General features: G+C 52.2%; 1 protein-coding gene across 1 annotated transcript in view; it reads left to right on the top strand.

The window, feature by feature from the left end:
• The window catches only part of SPSB4 (splA/ryanodine receptor domain and SOCS box containing 4), an 85,847-nt gene that overhangs the window by 16,009 nt on the left and 54,703 nt on the right, over positions 1 to 15,135 (top strand). Inside the window, exon 2 of the mRNA XM_006078046.4 lies at positions 176 to 1,022. Coding sequence (XP_006078108.1) covers positions 329 to 1,022 — 694 coding nt within the window. The 5' untranslated portion in view covers positions 176 to 328. The remainder of the gene's footprint in view (positions 1 to 175; positions 1,023 to 15,135) is intronic.

The following is a 15,135-nucleotide window of genomic DNA, read 5'->3' as shown; positions in this document are numbered from 1 at the left end:
ATAAATGTGAATCATTTAGAGCAGTGTCTGGCAAATGGTGAATTCTAGATAAGTGCCATATATCATTCTATTCATTAGTTATTATTATGAATGCATGCCCAGGGCCCAGCCAAGGCATGGGCATAGATGGCTGTCGAGGCTGCTGTTATAACCCGTGTCCTTTGCTTCCTTCCAGGAGCTTGGTTCCCTGCCCCAGCCCCGTGGAGGCTGTGGGCGTGTCCGGTCCAGACGCCTGGTTCCCAGCCCCGTGGCCCATCCCTGGCTGCGGGGAGCGGAAGCTCCCAGGAGGTAGCGGTGGCCCGCAGCGGCCCCGTCCCGGCAGCAAGCCATGGGCCAGAAGCTCTCGGGGAGCCTCAAGTCGGTGGAGGTGCGGGAGCCGGCGCTGCGGCCGGCCAAGCGCGAGCTGCGGGGAGAGGAGCCGGGGCGGCCGGCGCGGCTGGACCAGCTGCTGGACATGCCGGCGGCGGGGCTGGCAGTGCAGCTGCGGCACGCGTGGAACCCCGAGGACCGCTCGCTCAACGTGTTCGTCAAGGATGACGACCGGCTCACCTTCCACCGGCACCCGGTGGCGCAGAGCACGGATGGCATCCGCGGCAAGGTGGGCCACGCTCGTGGCCTGCACGCCTGGCAGATCCACTGGCCTGCGCGGCAGCGGGGCACGCACGCAGTGGTGGGCGTGGCCACGGCGCGGGCCCCCTTGCACTCAGTGGGCTATACTGCGTTGGTGGGCAGCGATGCCGAGTCCTGGGGCTGGGACCTGGGCCGCAGCCGCCTTTACCACGATGGCAAGAACCGGCCCGGCGTAGCCTACCCCGCATTCCTGGGGCCTGAGGAGGCCTTTGCGCTGCCTGATTCACTGCTCGTGGTGCTGGACATGGACGAGGGCACACTCAGCTTCGTCGTGGACGGCCAGTACCTGGGTGTGGCCTTCCGTGGCCTCAAGGGCAAGAAGCTCTACCCGGTGGTGAGTGCCGTGTGGGGCCACTGCGAAGTCACCATGCGCTACATCAATGGCCTTGACCGTAAGTGCAGCCTGCTGTGGGGGATTGTGTGGGTAGGGGCTGGGCAGGGATGGGTCCAGAGGCTGCCAGTCCCTAGTGGAGCTGGAGAGGGAAGGGAGTTTGGAGGGAGGGGAAGCAGGTGAGGCCCCATCCGCCGTCAGCACTTGGGATCATCCTGCGGCATGGACTGGTGGTGAGGATGTGGACCCCAAGGCCAGGCTCCTGGGTTTGGATCTTGACTTTTTTCTGCTCACTTGGTGATCTTGGGCTGTGCCTCAGTTTCCCTCTCTGCAGAAGTGACTCAATGAGAGTAATCTAGCTCAGGGTTGTTATGAGAAATCAAATAAGATAATAATAATGTGAAGTGACCCTGATGCTGGGAAAGATTGAAGGCAGGAGAAGGGGGCAACAGAGCATGAGATGGTTGGATGGCATCACCGATGACATCAATGAACATGAGTTTAAGCAAACTCCCTGAGAGGATAAAGGACAGGGAATCCTAGCACATTGCAGCCCATGGGGTCACAAAGAGTCAGACATGACTGAGCGGCTGAACAACAACAACGAACATGAAGTGCTTAGGACAGTGCTTAGAACGGTCGGTGCTAGTCACAAACCTTTCAGTCTCTGTAAAGTGAGAGTGAAATTGCTCAGTTGTGTCCTACTCTTTGCGACCCCATGGACTGTAACCTACCAGGCTCCTCTGTCCATGGGATTTTCCAGGCAAGAGTACTGGAGTGGGTTGCCATTTCCTTCCCCAGGGGATCTTTCCAACCCAGGGATTGAACCCAGATCTCCCACATTGCGGACAGTCGCTTTACCATCTGAGCCACCAGAGAAGCCAGTCTCTGTAAGGATTGTGCCAAATGATGTCTCCTGTGTACCTGGCTTCAAGTTCACAGCAGGAGAAGAGAGACAAGTAGAAGACAGAGTCTCTGCACTTGAATCTCTTGCACTCAAGTTACTGATAAATAATAAGTATTGATAGTAACTATCATTTATTGAATACCTGCTGTATGTAGGGGCTGAACACTCAAATCTAGGTCTTCCTGCTGAACTCTCTCTTAAAGGGGGGCATCTCGCTGACTATTGCCTCATGGGAATGAGAGCCAAAAGTTGTGGAATCTTCTGACTTCTTTCCAGAGGACCCAGCAATCTAGATTTTGTGCAAACTATTCCCATTTTTCAAGTTGGCAGCTGCTAAAGACACCGTGTGGACAAATAGAACTCCCTTGCAGGTTGCAGATAAGCCCACAGGCTGTTGGGTTTGACTCCTGACACCTCTGAGGCCTTCTCTCATTTAATATACACAGTCATCCTGTGCAGCTAGCTTTAAAAAAACCCTGGTAACAAAAACGGTTGTTGATTTTAGGAGGGAGTCACTCAAGCAGGGTGGCCCCTGGACAGAGGTGCACATGACTGTCTGCCCCCCATTGAATTCCTGCTGAGTGGAGCCTGGAGTTGGGCACTTGTGGGCTTGCACATACCTTATCCACTTGACTTATACCCCTGATGAAGCTCCTGAGGTGGGCATTTAAAGCCAGAATTCCAGCTTATTAACTTTAAACCAGCAATATAACTGCCCCCTTTTAGAGAAGAGGAAACTGAAGAGCGGAGTTTACCAAGAACAAGAACCCGGGCCTACCTAATTCTCTCAGCTCTGAAGCCCATTCTTTTCCCATGCTCCCCACTTTAGCTGAGGGACTGAGAGTAACACTCCAGGAAAGAGGTCAAGGACAAGATTATACTCAAGTAAAATTGACATTGACTTGATCTAGGGTGGGTTGACCATTTTCAAGGGTGACAGGCCACCAGGAAGTGGCTGCTGTGCTCTATTCCATGGTTTAATTGGCAACACTTTTGCTCACATTTCATTTCCGTGGTTGTTGGACTAAGATTGACATTGAATGGCAAAGTGTTGTTCTGTTTTTTCTCTGATTGACTGGTTAAATAAAGAAAAGATGAATATTTGTCCTGAGATGGGCTAGCTTAGTCACCACAGTGCCTAGTGGAGAATGCTGGGTGACATGGTAACCAGGCAAACCCCAGTGCTGAGAAAACCAACAGCAACAGCAAATTTTATTTTTGTTAACAAATACTCTTGTAAAATGGAACTGGGAAGTCTACTTGCCAGAACTGCTCACTGGACTAGAAGGATGGCCTTGATGTACCAAGGCTCTGGGTTCTGACATGCCTGGTTTCCCACTGCATCCTCAATGCTCAGTGGTTTTGTGTCTTTGGTGAACCACTCTAATGCCTCAGGACTCATTTTACTCATCTGTAAAAGGGAACAGTGTCAGGTCCCTTTCATAGCTGCTGTGAAATCTCATGCCGTGGCACCAGTAATATGATAGCTGGGATGAAAGGCTGGCATTGATACCCAGCAGAACTACCTGAGCCAGCAATTGGGCCCCCAAGGTGGGCTTTCCCTTGGGTATTGATTCCACTTGGGTATTACCTGCTGCTTCATTTTTAGCTACAAGCTAAGGTGCTAACAGGGTTGCAGCTAGTGGCTCCCCCACACAGGATAGGATCAAGAGCAGTCAGGCCTTGATGTTCTGCTGAGGGCAGAGTCTGGATGGGAAAGGATAGTCGTGTCCTGACATCTGGGGCTTTTGGATCCTTCAGGTGGCTGGAGATGCTTGGTGAGACTGAAACTTGGAATGTTCCATCCTCCCCTTTGGCAGTGATTTTTTTCCAGTTGGCAGAGGCTAGAATGCCCATCCAGGAGGCAAGGGGAGGCCAGGATGTCATGTCATATGAGCCTTGGGCATTTCGTATTGGGTAACAGGACTGACTTGAGTACTATGATCCTGGCCTCTTCTCAGATAGGAGTGATGTTTTCTATATTGGGCAGGGTGTGATTCCCAAAGGGGGAGCTCAGCTTTTCTGGGCTTTGAAAGACCCATGGTCCATGGGACAAGACCTGACTATAGTGTGGACCACCAAAGGACAGGCCGAGGGGAGTCTGACAGGGACTGGTGGGGAGGGGATTGTGCAATGCCTATAGCTAGTAACCTGGGCTGAAGTCCAGTGGATTCCTGGGACACTGAGAGGGGTTTGGCCCTAGGGAGTCCCTGGGTGATCCAAGATGGATTTCTGAGTATGAGGAGAAGTCTGAGCAACACTGCTTGTGGACATGAAGGCAGGTCCCCAAATTCAGCCCTGACCAGGAGATTAGGGGACTGCAGTCACAGAGAGAGGTTATGGAGTAGAGAGGCAGATGGAGTTCCTCTCTGGGATGGATTGATTCCCCACAAGATCACGGTGGGGAGAAAAGATGGGCTTAGAGTCTGGCCCCAGCACTTACCAGGAGGCCGTGGACAAGGATTACCTCCTTCCTGTGGACCTCAGTGTTCTCCTTTGTGAAACAGCTGTGGTAAAGCTCGCCAGCACAGAGCAAGCCCACAGCGACGGCTGCTCACTGCTTTGATTAACTAGGTGAGCTGGGCCAGGTCTGGGGGTTCACCTAAGGATAAAAATCAAAGTGGCCTCAATAAGGCCTTCTCCAATATGTAGGAAGGAAGTTAATGGACATCATTTTCTCAGTTTTTTTAATTTTTACAACTATAAAAGCAAGACTTAGAAAGAGCTAACTGCTTGTGACTCTGAAGTATGTGTTTGTGGAGGCTAAGAGCTCCTGGAAGTGCATTTTCCTATTACAAATGTGTTCTTCGGCTACACCCTGGAGCAAAACAGATCAGCATCTGGGGTGGGGGGTTTACTATAAAGAACTACAGGATGCCCAGGGACTCTGCCATTTGAGTGAGTCGAGAAGCACAGAACCGAGGCTGGGCAAACTGGCAAGCTGGCTCAAGGTACCTGTGTCCCGGGCCAAATAATAGCAGTGACGCCATCACCCATAACTGGTACTTAGTGTGGGCTGGGCTAGATTCTAAGTACTTTGCACATTTTAATTCATTTAATGCTTGTAACAACTCTTTATAGCTAACCACCTATATGATCATCTTCATTTTCCCATAAAGAAACTTAAGCCCAGAGAGCTTGAGTAAGTTGCTAAAGGTCACATAGCTAATAAGAGGATCAAACTGAGGCAGGCTGGTCCAGTGGGTTCCTTGTGCAGATGTTTACAGATAAAAGGGAAGGAACAGGAGAGGCTGCTCCATCGGGCTGGGTGGCTACTCAGCAAAGGATGGAACCCTTTCCTTTGGCAGTGAGTTTGGAGGAGGCCCTGAGAATCTGTCCCTCCCACTGGTTTCACCTCCAGCCCTCAAAGCTCTTTGCTTAGCACAGAGCTCTGCGGGATGTTCTGAAAAGTTTGTTGCATAAAGACAGCCCCAGCAGTGTCTGTGAATCAGGCGTGCTTTGGTCGCTCACAGGAGAATGTCACTGAAAGCATCCCAACCACTGTGAGGGTCGTCCCTGGAGTGGGCCCGGCCTTTGGAATCTGCTCCAGGCTGGTTTCCGGAATTGTTCCCCGGCCCCTGGCTCCTCCTTCCGCATGCTGGCGGCCAGGAGGCCTGACAGAACAGCTTTGTCTCCTGTCTTGGAATTCTTGGGTGGTAAGTAGTATGTGAGGGCTTTCCAGATGGCTCAGTGGTAAAGGACCTGCCTGCCAGTACATGAGACATAAGAGATGTGGGTTCGATCCCTAGGTCGGGAAGATCCCCTGGAGGGAGAGCACGGCAACCTTCTCCAGTATTCTTGCTTGGAGAATCCCATGGACAGAGGAGCCTGGCGGGTTATAGTCCATGGGGTCACGAAGAGTCAGACACCACTGAAGTGACTTAACACACATGCACAAGTAGTACGTGAGTGACCGAGGAAGAGGAGAGGGGCCTCAGACACAGAAGCTTTGATTTGGGAGTCGTGTAATTCTATGTATGGAGGGGTACCAGCTAGGTTCTATGCCCTAGGCCAAGTGTTTTACTCACTTTTTTTTTTCAGTCCACACAGTGAACCTCGAGGCAATGTTATTGTTATTATCCCCATCTTATAGATGGGGAAACTGAACCTTGGAGAGTTGAAGAGTTGGCTCAAGGCCCCACAACTAGCCACTGGCAGGGCTGTACTGAAGCCTGGGGCACTCCTGCACCTTGCCTCCTGCAGCCTGGGCCAGCCCTGCTTCCACTCTGCCTACCAATTCCAAAGAACAGGTTTCGAGCCCGGGACTGACTTTCTGGGGGATGGGGGGCGGGAACCTCTAGCATCTCAGGCCTGATAAGCAGGGAGGGCTTGTCCACCTTCCTCAAGCCAGAGACACTGTGGTTCCAGACGTCATTCCTAGATGGTTTAATTGATCTGCCAACAAGTATTTATTGGCGCAACAGCTCCTCAAAGAAGCCCTGGCGGCCAGCCAAGGCTTCTGGTATTGATGAAGGCCAGAGAGAGTTTTCTACCAGGATGACTGCAAGGACACTGTCCCCTTGCCAGAGCTGTCTGCTCTGTACTCACGACCTTCCTGCCCAACTCCCGTGTGTCTCCTGGTGGCACGGTCCTCCTAGCCGTCCTGACATCCGGACTGTGCTTCTCCTCCCTCCTGACTCAGGTCCAGGCCTCGTCTCCCCTTTGACCAGTGCCCTATCACTCTGCTCTGACTCCGTCTCACCCCAGCCCTCAGCCCATGGCTCTGTCCCCTGAGCCCCCAATTCAACACTGAGTCCTCCTCCCGCTTCACTCCACTCACTACTTTTCCACATGTGTATGCCTTCTTTCTCCAGGTGGGTGTGAAGTTCCCCAGGGCACAGATGGTCACCCAGGAGGCACGTGTGGGGAAACGGGCAGAGTGGGGGCTTTATTTACTTATCTTTAAAATAATTTTATTTAGTTTTGGTTATGCTGGGTATCCATTGCTGCAAGGACTTTTCTCCGGTTGCGGCGAGTGGGGGCTACTCTCTAGTTGCTGTACTCGGGCTTTTCACTGTGGTGGCTTCTCTTGTTGTGGAGCACAGGCTCCAGGGAACACGGGCTTCAGTAGTTGTGGCACATGGCCTCAGTAGTTTTGGCTCCTGGGCTCTAGAACACAGACTCGATAGTTGTGGGGCGTGGGCTTAGTTGCTCTTCGGCATGTGGGATCTTCCCAGATCAGAGATCAAACCCGTGTCTCTTGCATTGGCAGGCAGATTCTTTACCACTGAGCCACCAGGGAAACCCCAGAGGGATTTAAAAATATGTGTGCATTTACTTTTGAAAGGTAAACGGTGCATGTGACAACAAATTTAAATGTTACAAAAGACTGGTAAAATACCCCCACCCCAAAGCTCCCCAGCCTCTTCCTGCTGGCAACCACTATCGTCACTCTAGCCTGTGTCCTTGCAGAAGCCTCACGCCGGCGTGATCTTACAGTGAACGTTGCTCTGCATCTCATTTCCCCTCTTAGTAGATCTTGGTGATTTTTAAAATATGATTAACGTAGCGCTGCCTCATTCCTTATTAACAGCTGCATGGGTTTCTGTGTAATGGTTGTATCATAATTTGATTATCTAGACCCTTACTTTTGGACATCTAGGTAATTTCCAGTCTTTGAGGGTACACTTTTGATCCTGATTTGAAGTTTTATTTTTTACCCCTGCTGGCTAATTGACATCCTCGAGCCTTAGTTTTTTCCCCTCTGTGCAGTGGGAAGAATTAAATATACCTTGCAGAGTTGCTGTGAATATTAAGATTGATGCAGAAATGCAGCATGCACCAGCATGCAACTCACATTAGGTGTGGGATGGAGGGGAGCCTTTGATATGACAGTATTTCCTGTGTTACCCATCATGCTGTGCCAATGCTGAGCTCGTCTTTGGCACCTGATGAATGCTTATGAATGGTTTGGTTTCTGGTTTAAAATATAGCACAGTTGCTTTAATTTTGTATTAAGATGGCTTCGAACTCATTGTTGGACCATGATCATTTGATTCAGTCAGTTCAGTCAGTCTTTATATGGGATGCATGTCAGTACAGTGAGGCCACTGGGCCCTTTCTTGCACAGAGCCGGTCCATGTGCTCTGCTGTGCTTAGTCACTCAGTCGTGTCCGACTCTTTGCAACCCCATGAACTATAACCAGCCAGGCTCCTCTGTCCATGGCGATTCTCCAGGCAAGAGCAGGTCCATAAGAAGTGTGTTTTGCTGATTTTTTTTTTAACCTTTCATTATTTTGTTATTATAGTTAGACAATGGAAACTCAGAAAAACAACAGTAGTTTCTCTCAAGTCAGTGAATAGCAGAATGAAACTCTTAAAAGATGTCTTTCTGGGCTTCCCTGGTTAGGAATCCAGCTGCCAGTGCAGGGCTCACAGGTTCCATCCCTGGTCCAGGAAGATCCCATGTGCCATGGAACACCTGAGCTCGAGCACAACAGCACCTAAGCCTGTACTCTGGAGCCCATGAGCCACAGCTACTAAGCCTGTGTGCTGCAACGACTGAAGTCCGTGCACCTAAAAACAGTGCTCCTCGACAAGTGAAGCCACCAAAATGTGAAACCCACAGATCGCAACTAGAGAGTAACCCCGGCTCACTGCAGCTAGAGAAAAAGCCTGCAGGCAGCAACGGCAAAAATAGATAAATAAATGAAACACGCCTTTCTTATCACAACATACTTTGTTTTATTTATTTACTTATTTATTTTTTTTTTTAACTTGCTTGTTTTGCTGTTTTGTTATTGCTGCTGCTGCCACTGCTAAAAGTGGCAGTTCTTTGAGGCCAGAAGTGCATCCTAGTCTCCTCAGCCACCCCTGCAGCAGAGTACATAGTAGGTGCTCAAGCAGTGTGTGTTACTGTGCTGAGCTCCCACCACCTGCTTGGCTTTTCTCTTCTCCACTGCGGTGCGGCTGGAGTCATAGTTGGTTGGATGGGAGTGAGCAGGGCTCAGAGCTGCCGCCTCCTTGAGGCCTGACCCCGGAGCGACCCATTTCCACCCCTCATTGTGCGTCATGCACCGCACATCTGTCCCCGTACCCAAGCCAAGCAGAGGCTGCGTGATGGCCCAGCAACTCAATTCAGGGTCTCAGCATTCAGAAACTGGCCCCTACCCTTTGTTTTCCACAAAAAGGAACAGACTTTCAGCTGAATAAAAGGGCTTCGCTCAGACAATGTGGCCCTGCTTTGAGAGTTCTTTTCACACTTCACGTAGTCATGAGTAGGGTCATGACTAGTAAGTCCTGCCTGCAGAAGGGAGCTTTTTGTTGTTGTTGTTAATGTTTATTACTTTATTTATTTGGCTGCATCGGGTTTTAATTGTGGCATGAGTGATCTTTCGCTGAAGCACACTCACTCTCTAGTTTTGGCATGTAGGCTTAGCTCCTCAACATGTGGGATCTTAGCTCCCCAACATGTGGGATCTTAGCTCCCCACCCAGGGATCAAACCGACGTCTTCTGTATTGCAGAATGGATTTTTAACCACTAGAACACCTGGGAAATCCCGGAAAGGAGCTTTGAAACGCAGGCCCATTTGGTACAAGGGTCACCATGGCCACTGGGGAGCTGCTGTCGGCTTTCTTGGGGGGCAAAGCCAAGGGTCATGGGAAGAACTGCAGCTTGGGTCTCCCAGCCTTGGCCTCAATTAGGACTTGGCTGCTAGTTAGCTCTGACCCAAATCACCACCCCTGAGCCATAGTGTCCTCACTGTAATAGTAACAGAAATGTACTTTGCCATAAGGCATCAGGTTCATAGGTCACATATAGAAAGTGACTGGACTGGTGCCTGGCCCATAGTATGTACTGAAAAAGGTGGGTTTAAAAATTACCAGTTTGGACTATTACAGCTCCCATGCTGCTGCTAAGTCACTTCAGTCGTGTCCGACTCTGTGCAACCCCATAGACAGCAGCCCACCAGGCTCCCCCATCCCTGGGATTCTCCAGGCGAGAACACTGGAGTGGGTTGTCATTTCCTTCTCCAATGCATGAAAGTGAAACGTGAAAGTGAAGTCGCTCAGTCGTGTCCGACTCTTAGCGACCCCATGGACCACAGCCTACCAGACTTCTCCGTCCATGGGATTTTCCAGGCAAGAGTACGGGAGTGGGGTGCCATTGCCTTCTCCCATAGGTTGGTAAAATTCTTTAGTGTTATTAGACGTAGAAGCAATTATTGTTGTTAAATGTGGGTCCACGTTGTGAACACTGATGGATTCCACACAAGGGAGGTTTGGGGAAGTTTATGTCTCTTTTCTCTTTGAGATACGTGATGGAAATGCCACCAGAGGTTCAGAGGCCACTGTGAGTTTGTCACAAATGAGCTGGGAGCACTCAGCCTTCCTATGAGCAGTTTTAAAGGTTTCCAGGTAAAGTGTCTGCTTCACACACTCTGTAGCTTTCAGTGGTGAATTGCCCGGTGAGTGTTTTCAACACGGATGTCCAAACATGCAGTGTCCTCACCAGTTATGTCATGTGTATATTCAGCAGAGATGAGCTGTAAGGTGGTAGGCCTGAGGGGCAGCGTGTGCCTCTGAGCAGATGACTGCTAGGCCTGGCTGTGGACTGGGCACTACTGGACCTTGAAGGAAAGGGAAAGGGATGGGGCGGCCAGTCTTCACCTCTTAGGGACTGGCATAGGGTGAAAGCACCCCCACCTTGGGCGTTAGGGCTGGAACTGCCATTGGACAGCCCATGTAAGACCCACATTTTACAGATGGGAGCTGAATGGACCAGAGAGCTGGGAGGAGTTGCCCAAGGTCACCTGATAATTTTAGTGGCAGAACCAGAGCTAAAACCCAGACCTCCAATGCCGACTTGGCAATGCACCTCACCAGAAAAAAGAGGCTGAGATTCAATGCAGTTTATGAGCCTGCATTGAAAAGCCCAACATCAATGAAGGAGGACACAGGAGTTTAGGAGAAGCAGGATGGATGGGGGTTAAGGGCCTTTGGAGCTTGGGTAGAGTTTAGAATAGGTGCTCCCCCACCCCCACCTCCACCCATCGGAAGACCCTCCTTGGCCTCTCAGTCCCTCCTACATGTCAGACACCCTACCCCTGCTCAGACACAGACCAGGGGGTTCAGCACCATCAGGACGAGACGTAAGTGACTTCTCGACTGACTACCTGGATGGCCTGGGCGTAGGTTTCCTGACTTCTCAAACCTGTGCAGTGGATGTGATGCTGGGACTTTCCCATAGACTTGCTGTCAGCGGAGCATCTCAGACCTTCGTGTGCACTCAAGTCAGCTGGGGATCTTGTTAAAACCAGCTTCTGACATAGCAGGTCTGGGCAGGGCTCCGGGCTGTGCCTTTCTGACGAGCTCCTGGTGATGCTCATGATGAGGCATCAGGCAGTCTGTTTAGCAGAAGGGTTTCCTGAAGGAGGTGTCAGCAGCTGCCACTGTGTTTGAACACCCTCAACTACAGCACAGCCAGCCTGTTTGTTCTCACCCCTGCCGATGGGCATCGGTGAGACTGGGGTGGGTGCCACTGGAAGGGGCAGTGAACTGGGGGCATGGGCAAGGCCTCCACATGCAGGGCCCTCACTCCCCTTCCTCCCCATCCCCTCCCCCTGCCTAACCCCACTCTGATCCTGCAGCCCAGCTAATCCCCTTGGCCTATGCTGACCTCTTTTCTTTGTTGGAAATGGCCCGCTTCCCCCGCCCCAGCAAGACCCAGGGTTGCCTAGCCTGGCTCTCTGCCTGCCGCCCTCCCTCCTGGCTGATGCAAGGGCGAGTCCTGTGCACCCTTCATCCCACCCCCGCTCCCAGCAGCCCAGCTGTGCCTGCTACATAAGACCCTTCCCCTTCCCGCCCCACTTCTCTCGTGTCCTTGTCTTCCCCCACCACTGCGGGACTCAGTTTATGTGTCCTGAGACCCAAATTTTCAGTTGCCAGCAAGATGTACCCAAGTGAATCCGCACTATCATCCATGAATTTCCCGTGAGGGTAACTTCTTTTGGGAAGGGGTTACTGCAAATAGAAACAGCTCTGTGTTAAACAGCCCTCAAGTGAGCACTTAACAAGAGACCAGACGCTGCTTAGCACAGCGGGTGCATCATCTGACTTAAACCACCACAGGCCCCTGCCAACAGCTAGTGAGCATCCCATGCACGTTATCCCATTTCATCCACGGATGAGAAGGCGTTGCTATCCCACTTCCCATGTGAGGAGACTGAGGCAAAGGGTCATGAAGAGCCTGCTCAGGGCAGGAGCTTGGGAGACAGCCAGCCTGCAGATTTGAACCCACACCTCTCACCTCCATGACGCTCGGGGTCATGTGAGTCTTCCGTAGCTCTGTGGGTGGTCCCAGACCTCGGTGCTCGGGTGCTCATCAGAAGGGTTTCCCGACGCTGGTGTCGTCCGCCCCCACGGCCCCAGCCTGTGAACACCCTTACACCGACAGCCAGACCATCCATCCTCACCCCTGCCCGTGGGAGTGGGTACAGTTGGGCTGGCAGTGGATGGAGTAAGCACGTTTGCAGGAGGGTATTTAAAACATGGGGAGAGCAGACAGCCTGCTGGGCTGTGCCTGCGGCCGGGGAGCCGGCTGACCCTCCCTGTCTCGTCACTTGGTTGGGGGCGGTTAGCATGAGTTACGGCTTAGCCCAGACACTAATAAGGCTGCTTGTCTGAGGCCTTCCATAATTCAAGTTAAGGCTGTGCCGTTTAATGGCCCTTCTTCATCAGATCTTCCAGGACTCGGTGCCTCCTTAATGATTTATTTGCTTGGGATGAAATTAAGCCGAGACAGCGTGAGCTTGGAAAATACCGCTGAGCCGGTTCTCCCCAGTTCTTCATCCTTCGCAGCAGCCACTTTCTATAAATAGAGCTGCGAGCCCCGCGTCGTGACCCGCCTGCCGGGAGCCCCATCCCCCTCCTCCCCCCACCGGGTACAGGCTGCCCCATCCTGGGCCCCCGGGACCACACTTGACGAGGCAGCCCACCCGAGGCTGTGACCCCAGCAGAGCCGTGGTCCTCCCCGCGGTGGAGTCATTAGAGTAGAAGCATGAACCCATCCGAGTCAATCCATTAGAAGCCACAGCCGCCTTCCAGGTCTTGTCCTATTGGTTGATGTTTCTCTCTCAAAATGCACCCACAGGGGTGTCCTAGGATTAGAGCAGTTTTGCCCTGGTGTTCAGTAAGGTGGACGATAGCTTTCTGCCTGTGTTCAGCCCAGGCTGGGAGGGCCGCATGGGATCTTCTCCCTGAGGGTGGCTACCTCTGGGACAGGGGTCAGAGTCACAGCCCAGGGCCATTCAGAGTTCACCTGGGGGCCAAGCTCTGAGAATGTGGGGGGGTGAGGGGAGATTTAGTTGAGGCTCCCTTGGACCGCCAGTCCTCAGGAAGGATCCAGGTTGCCTCCAGTAAGAAGGCAAGTGTGTGGTGGTGCGAGTGGTGGGTGGGCCCAGAAATGGGATGTTCTCCGGCAGCCCACCGCTGCCTCCACTGCACATTTGCCCCCAGACCCCTTCCCGCCCCACTATGCCCCACCTCTCCTGTGTCTTGTCTGTTCCCTCATAATTTGGGCATCCCTTGGGGTTAGCTCACCATGGCCCTGACACCGCCCCCTGGTCTCTGACCACTTCCGGCTCACTATTAGCCAACACGCTATCTTCCCAGGTCTTGGTTTAAAGTCCTGAGAGTCTCCGATGGGCTCAGCGCTTCTCAGGTGCAGATAGAGGTTCCCCCTAACCCTCTGATTGGTACTTCTGGCTCGGGTCCCACCTGCTGGTTCCCTTGGTTGTGGGAGTCCTGGAGCTGGTCACTTACCGCATTTGCCTGACCTCAATGTCCCTCAGGGAGAGTGTGAAAACACGGATTTTGGCTGTCTTTCCTCTGCTGAATCCATGGGCCCTGGAAGGAGTATGTGTGTGTGTGTTACAAGCTTCCCAGTTGCAGTGGATCTTGCCATCAACCCAGCACTGGCTGGAAGTCAGCTGATCAGGATTCCTGGCTAAAGGAGGCTTCTTGGGTTAGTAGGGGTGCAGTCAAGTAGTGAGGGGATATGGGTGGCTAAGCAGTAATGCCCCAGGTATACAGGTACTGGTTGTTGGGAGGTGCTTGGAAAAGAGGGAGGGCGGACTGGGAGCCAGAAAACCTAGCTTAGCCTCTCCAGCTTGGCAACCAACTGTGTGACCTTGGGCAAGTCACCTCCTCTCTCTGAGCCTCTGTTTCTCCATCACAAGAAGGAAGGGATTAGACAAGATGACCTGGAAGGGTCTCCATTATTCTTTGCTATCTAATATCCAGAGTGCACATTTGATTTTTTTTTTTTGATGACAGACTTTACATACCCTCTGGTCCAATACAGAAGCCACCAACCAGGTGTGACTATCTACATTTAAGTTTAAATTAATGAGAAACAAATTAAAAATCCAGTTTTTCAGTTGCACTTGCCACACTCAGTGACTCCAAAGCCACAGGTGGCTGGTGACTACCATGTCAGACAAGGTCAGCGTAGACCATTTCCATCATCAGGCCAAACTCTAGTGGACAGCGCTTCTTGAGTGCCACTGGGAGGACTGGGGAGCCCCATGGAGAGGGCATAGGCCACTGTTTCTGCATCCAGGGCTGCAAGGAGGTTCAGCTCTCCCATGAGCTATTCCAGGACCCAACTCAAGGATGAGGGTCAGGAAGGACGCTGGACTAGGCAGCAGCAGGAGGACCAGGAAGCCTTAAAGAATGTCGTAAGTCCTGGGTGGGGAAAGCCAGGAGTGGGGCACTGACAGGAGGTATGCCAGGAATGCGAGGAGGAGGGCCAGGGCGCAGCAGGGGTCAGGAGCTCTCTTGGGGGGAGGGACAGCTGCAACAGAGAGGCAAGAACCCAGGACCCCCAGGCACGGGTTGGGGGCGCAGCAGAGCCCCTGACTAGATCTGTGTCCTTGGAGCATCCAGGGATGCTGCGCCAGCTGAGCCTCCTCCTCCTAGTGGGTGAAAGGGGAGGAATGAGAAAGAGGATTGTTATGGAGATGAAATAAAACAGACTCTTGAGAGCCCTTTGTAAATGGTGGCCTGGATCAAGGTAGAGACTGCTTCACAAGACGCTGTTGATGGTTCGCTTCGACTTGTAATAATCATAGCTGCCTCAGTGGTGGTTTTAAGGTTCTGAGGTGTCTGTCCTGTCTCTCCATCTGGGCAGCAGGCTCTTTGGAGAAAAGGAGGGTTTGTTCTTCCCTCGTCCCTGCATGCAGGCGGCTTCTGTCCACACCATCCCTCTGCAGCTGGGCAGAGCAGCCCTGGTGGCTGCTGCGCAGGGGCCATGGCTCTTGCTTC

Source organism: Bubalus bubalis, chromosome 1, assembly GCF_019923935.1.
Source record: "Bubalus bubalis isolate 160015118507 breed Murrah chromosome 1, NDDB_SH_1, whole genome shotgun sequence".
Classification (NCBI taxonomy): domain Eukaryota; kingdom Metazoa; phylum Chordata; class Mammalia; order Artiodactyla; family Bovidae; genus Bubalus; species Bubalus bubalis.
The sequence above is the reverse complement of the archived record's forward strand: the minus strand, read 5'-3'. Positions and strand labels throughout refer to the sequence as shown.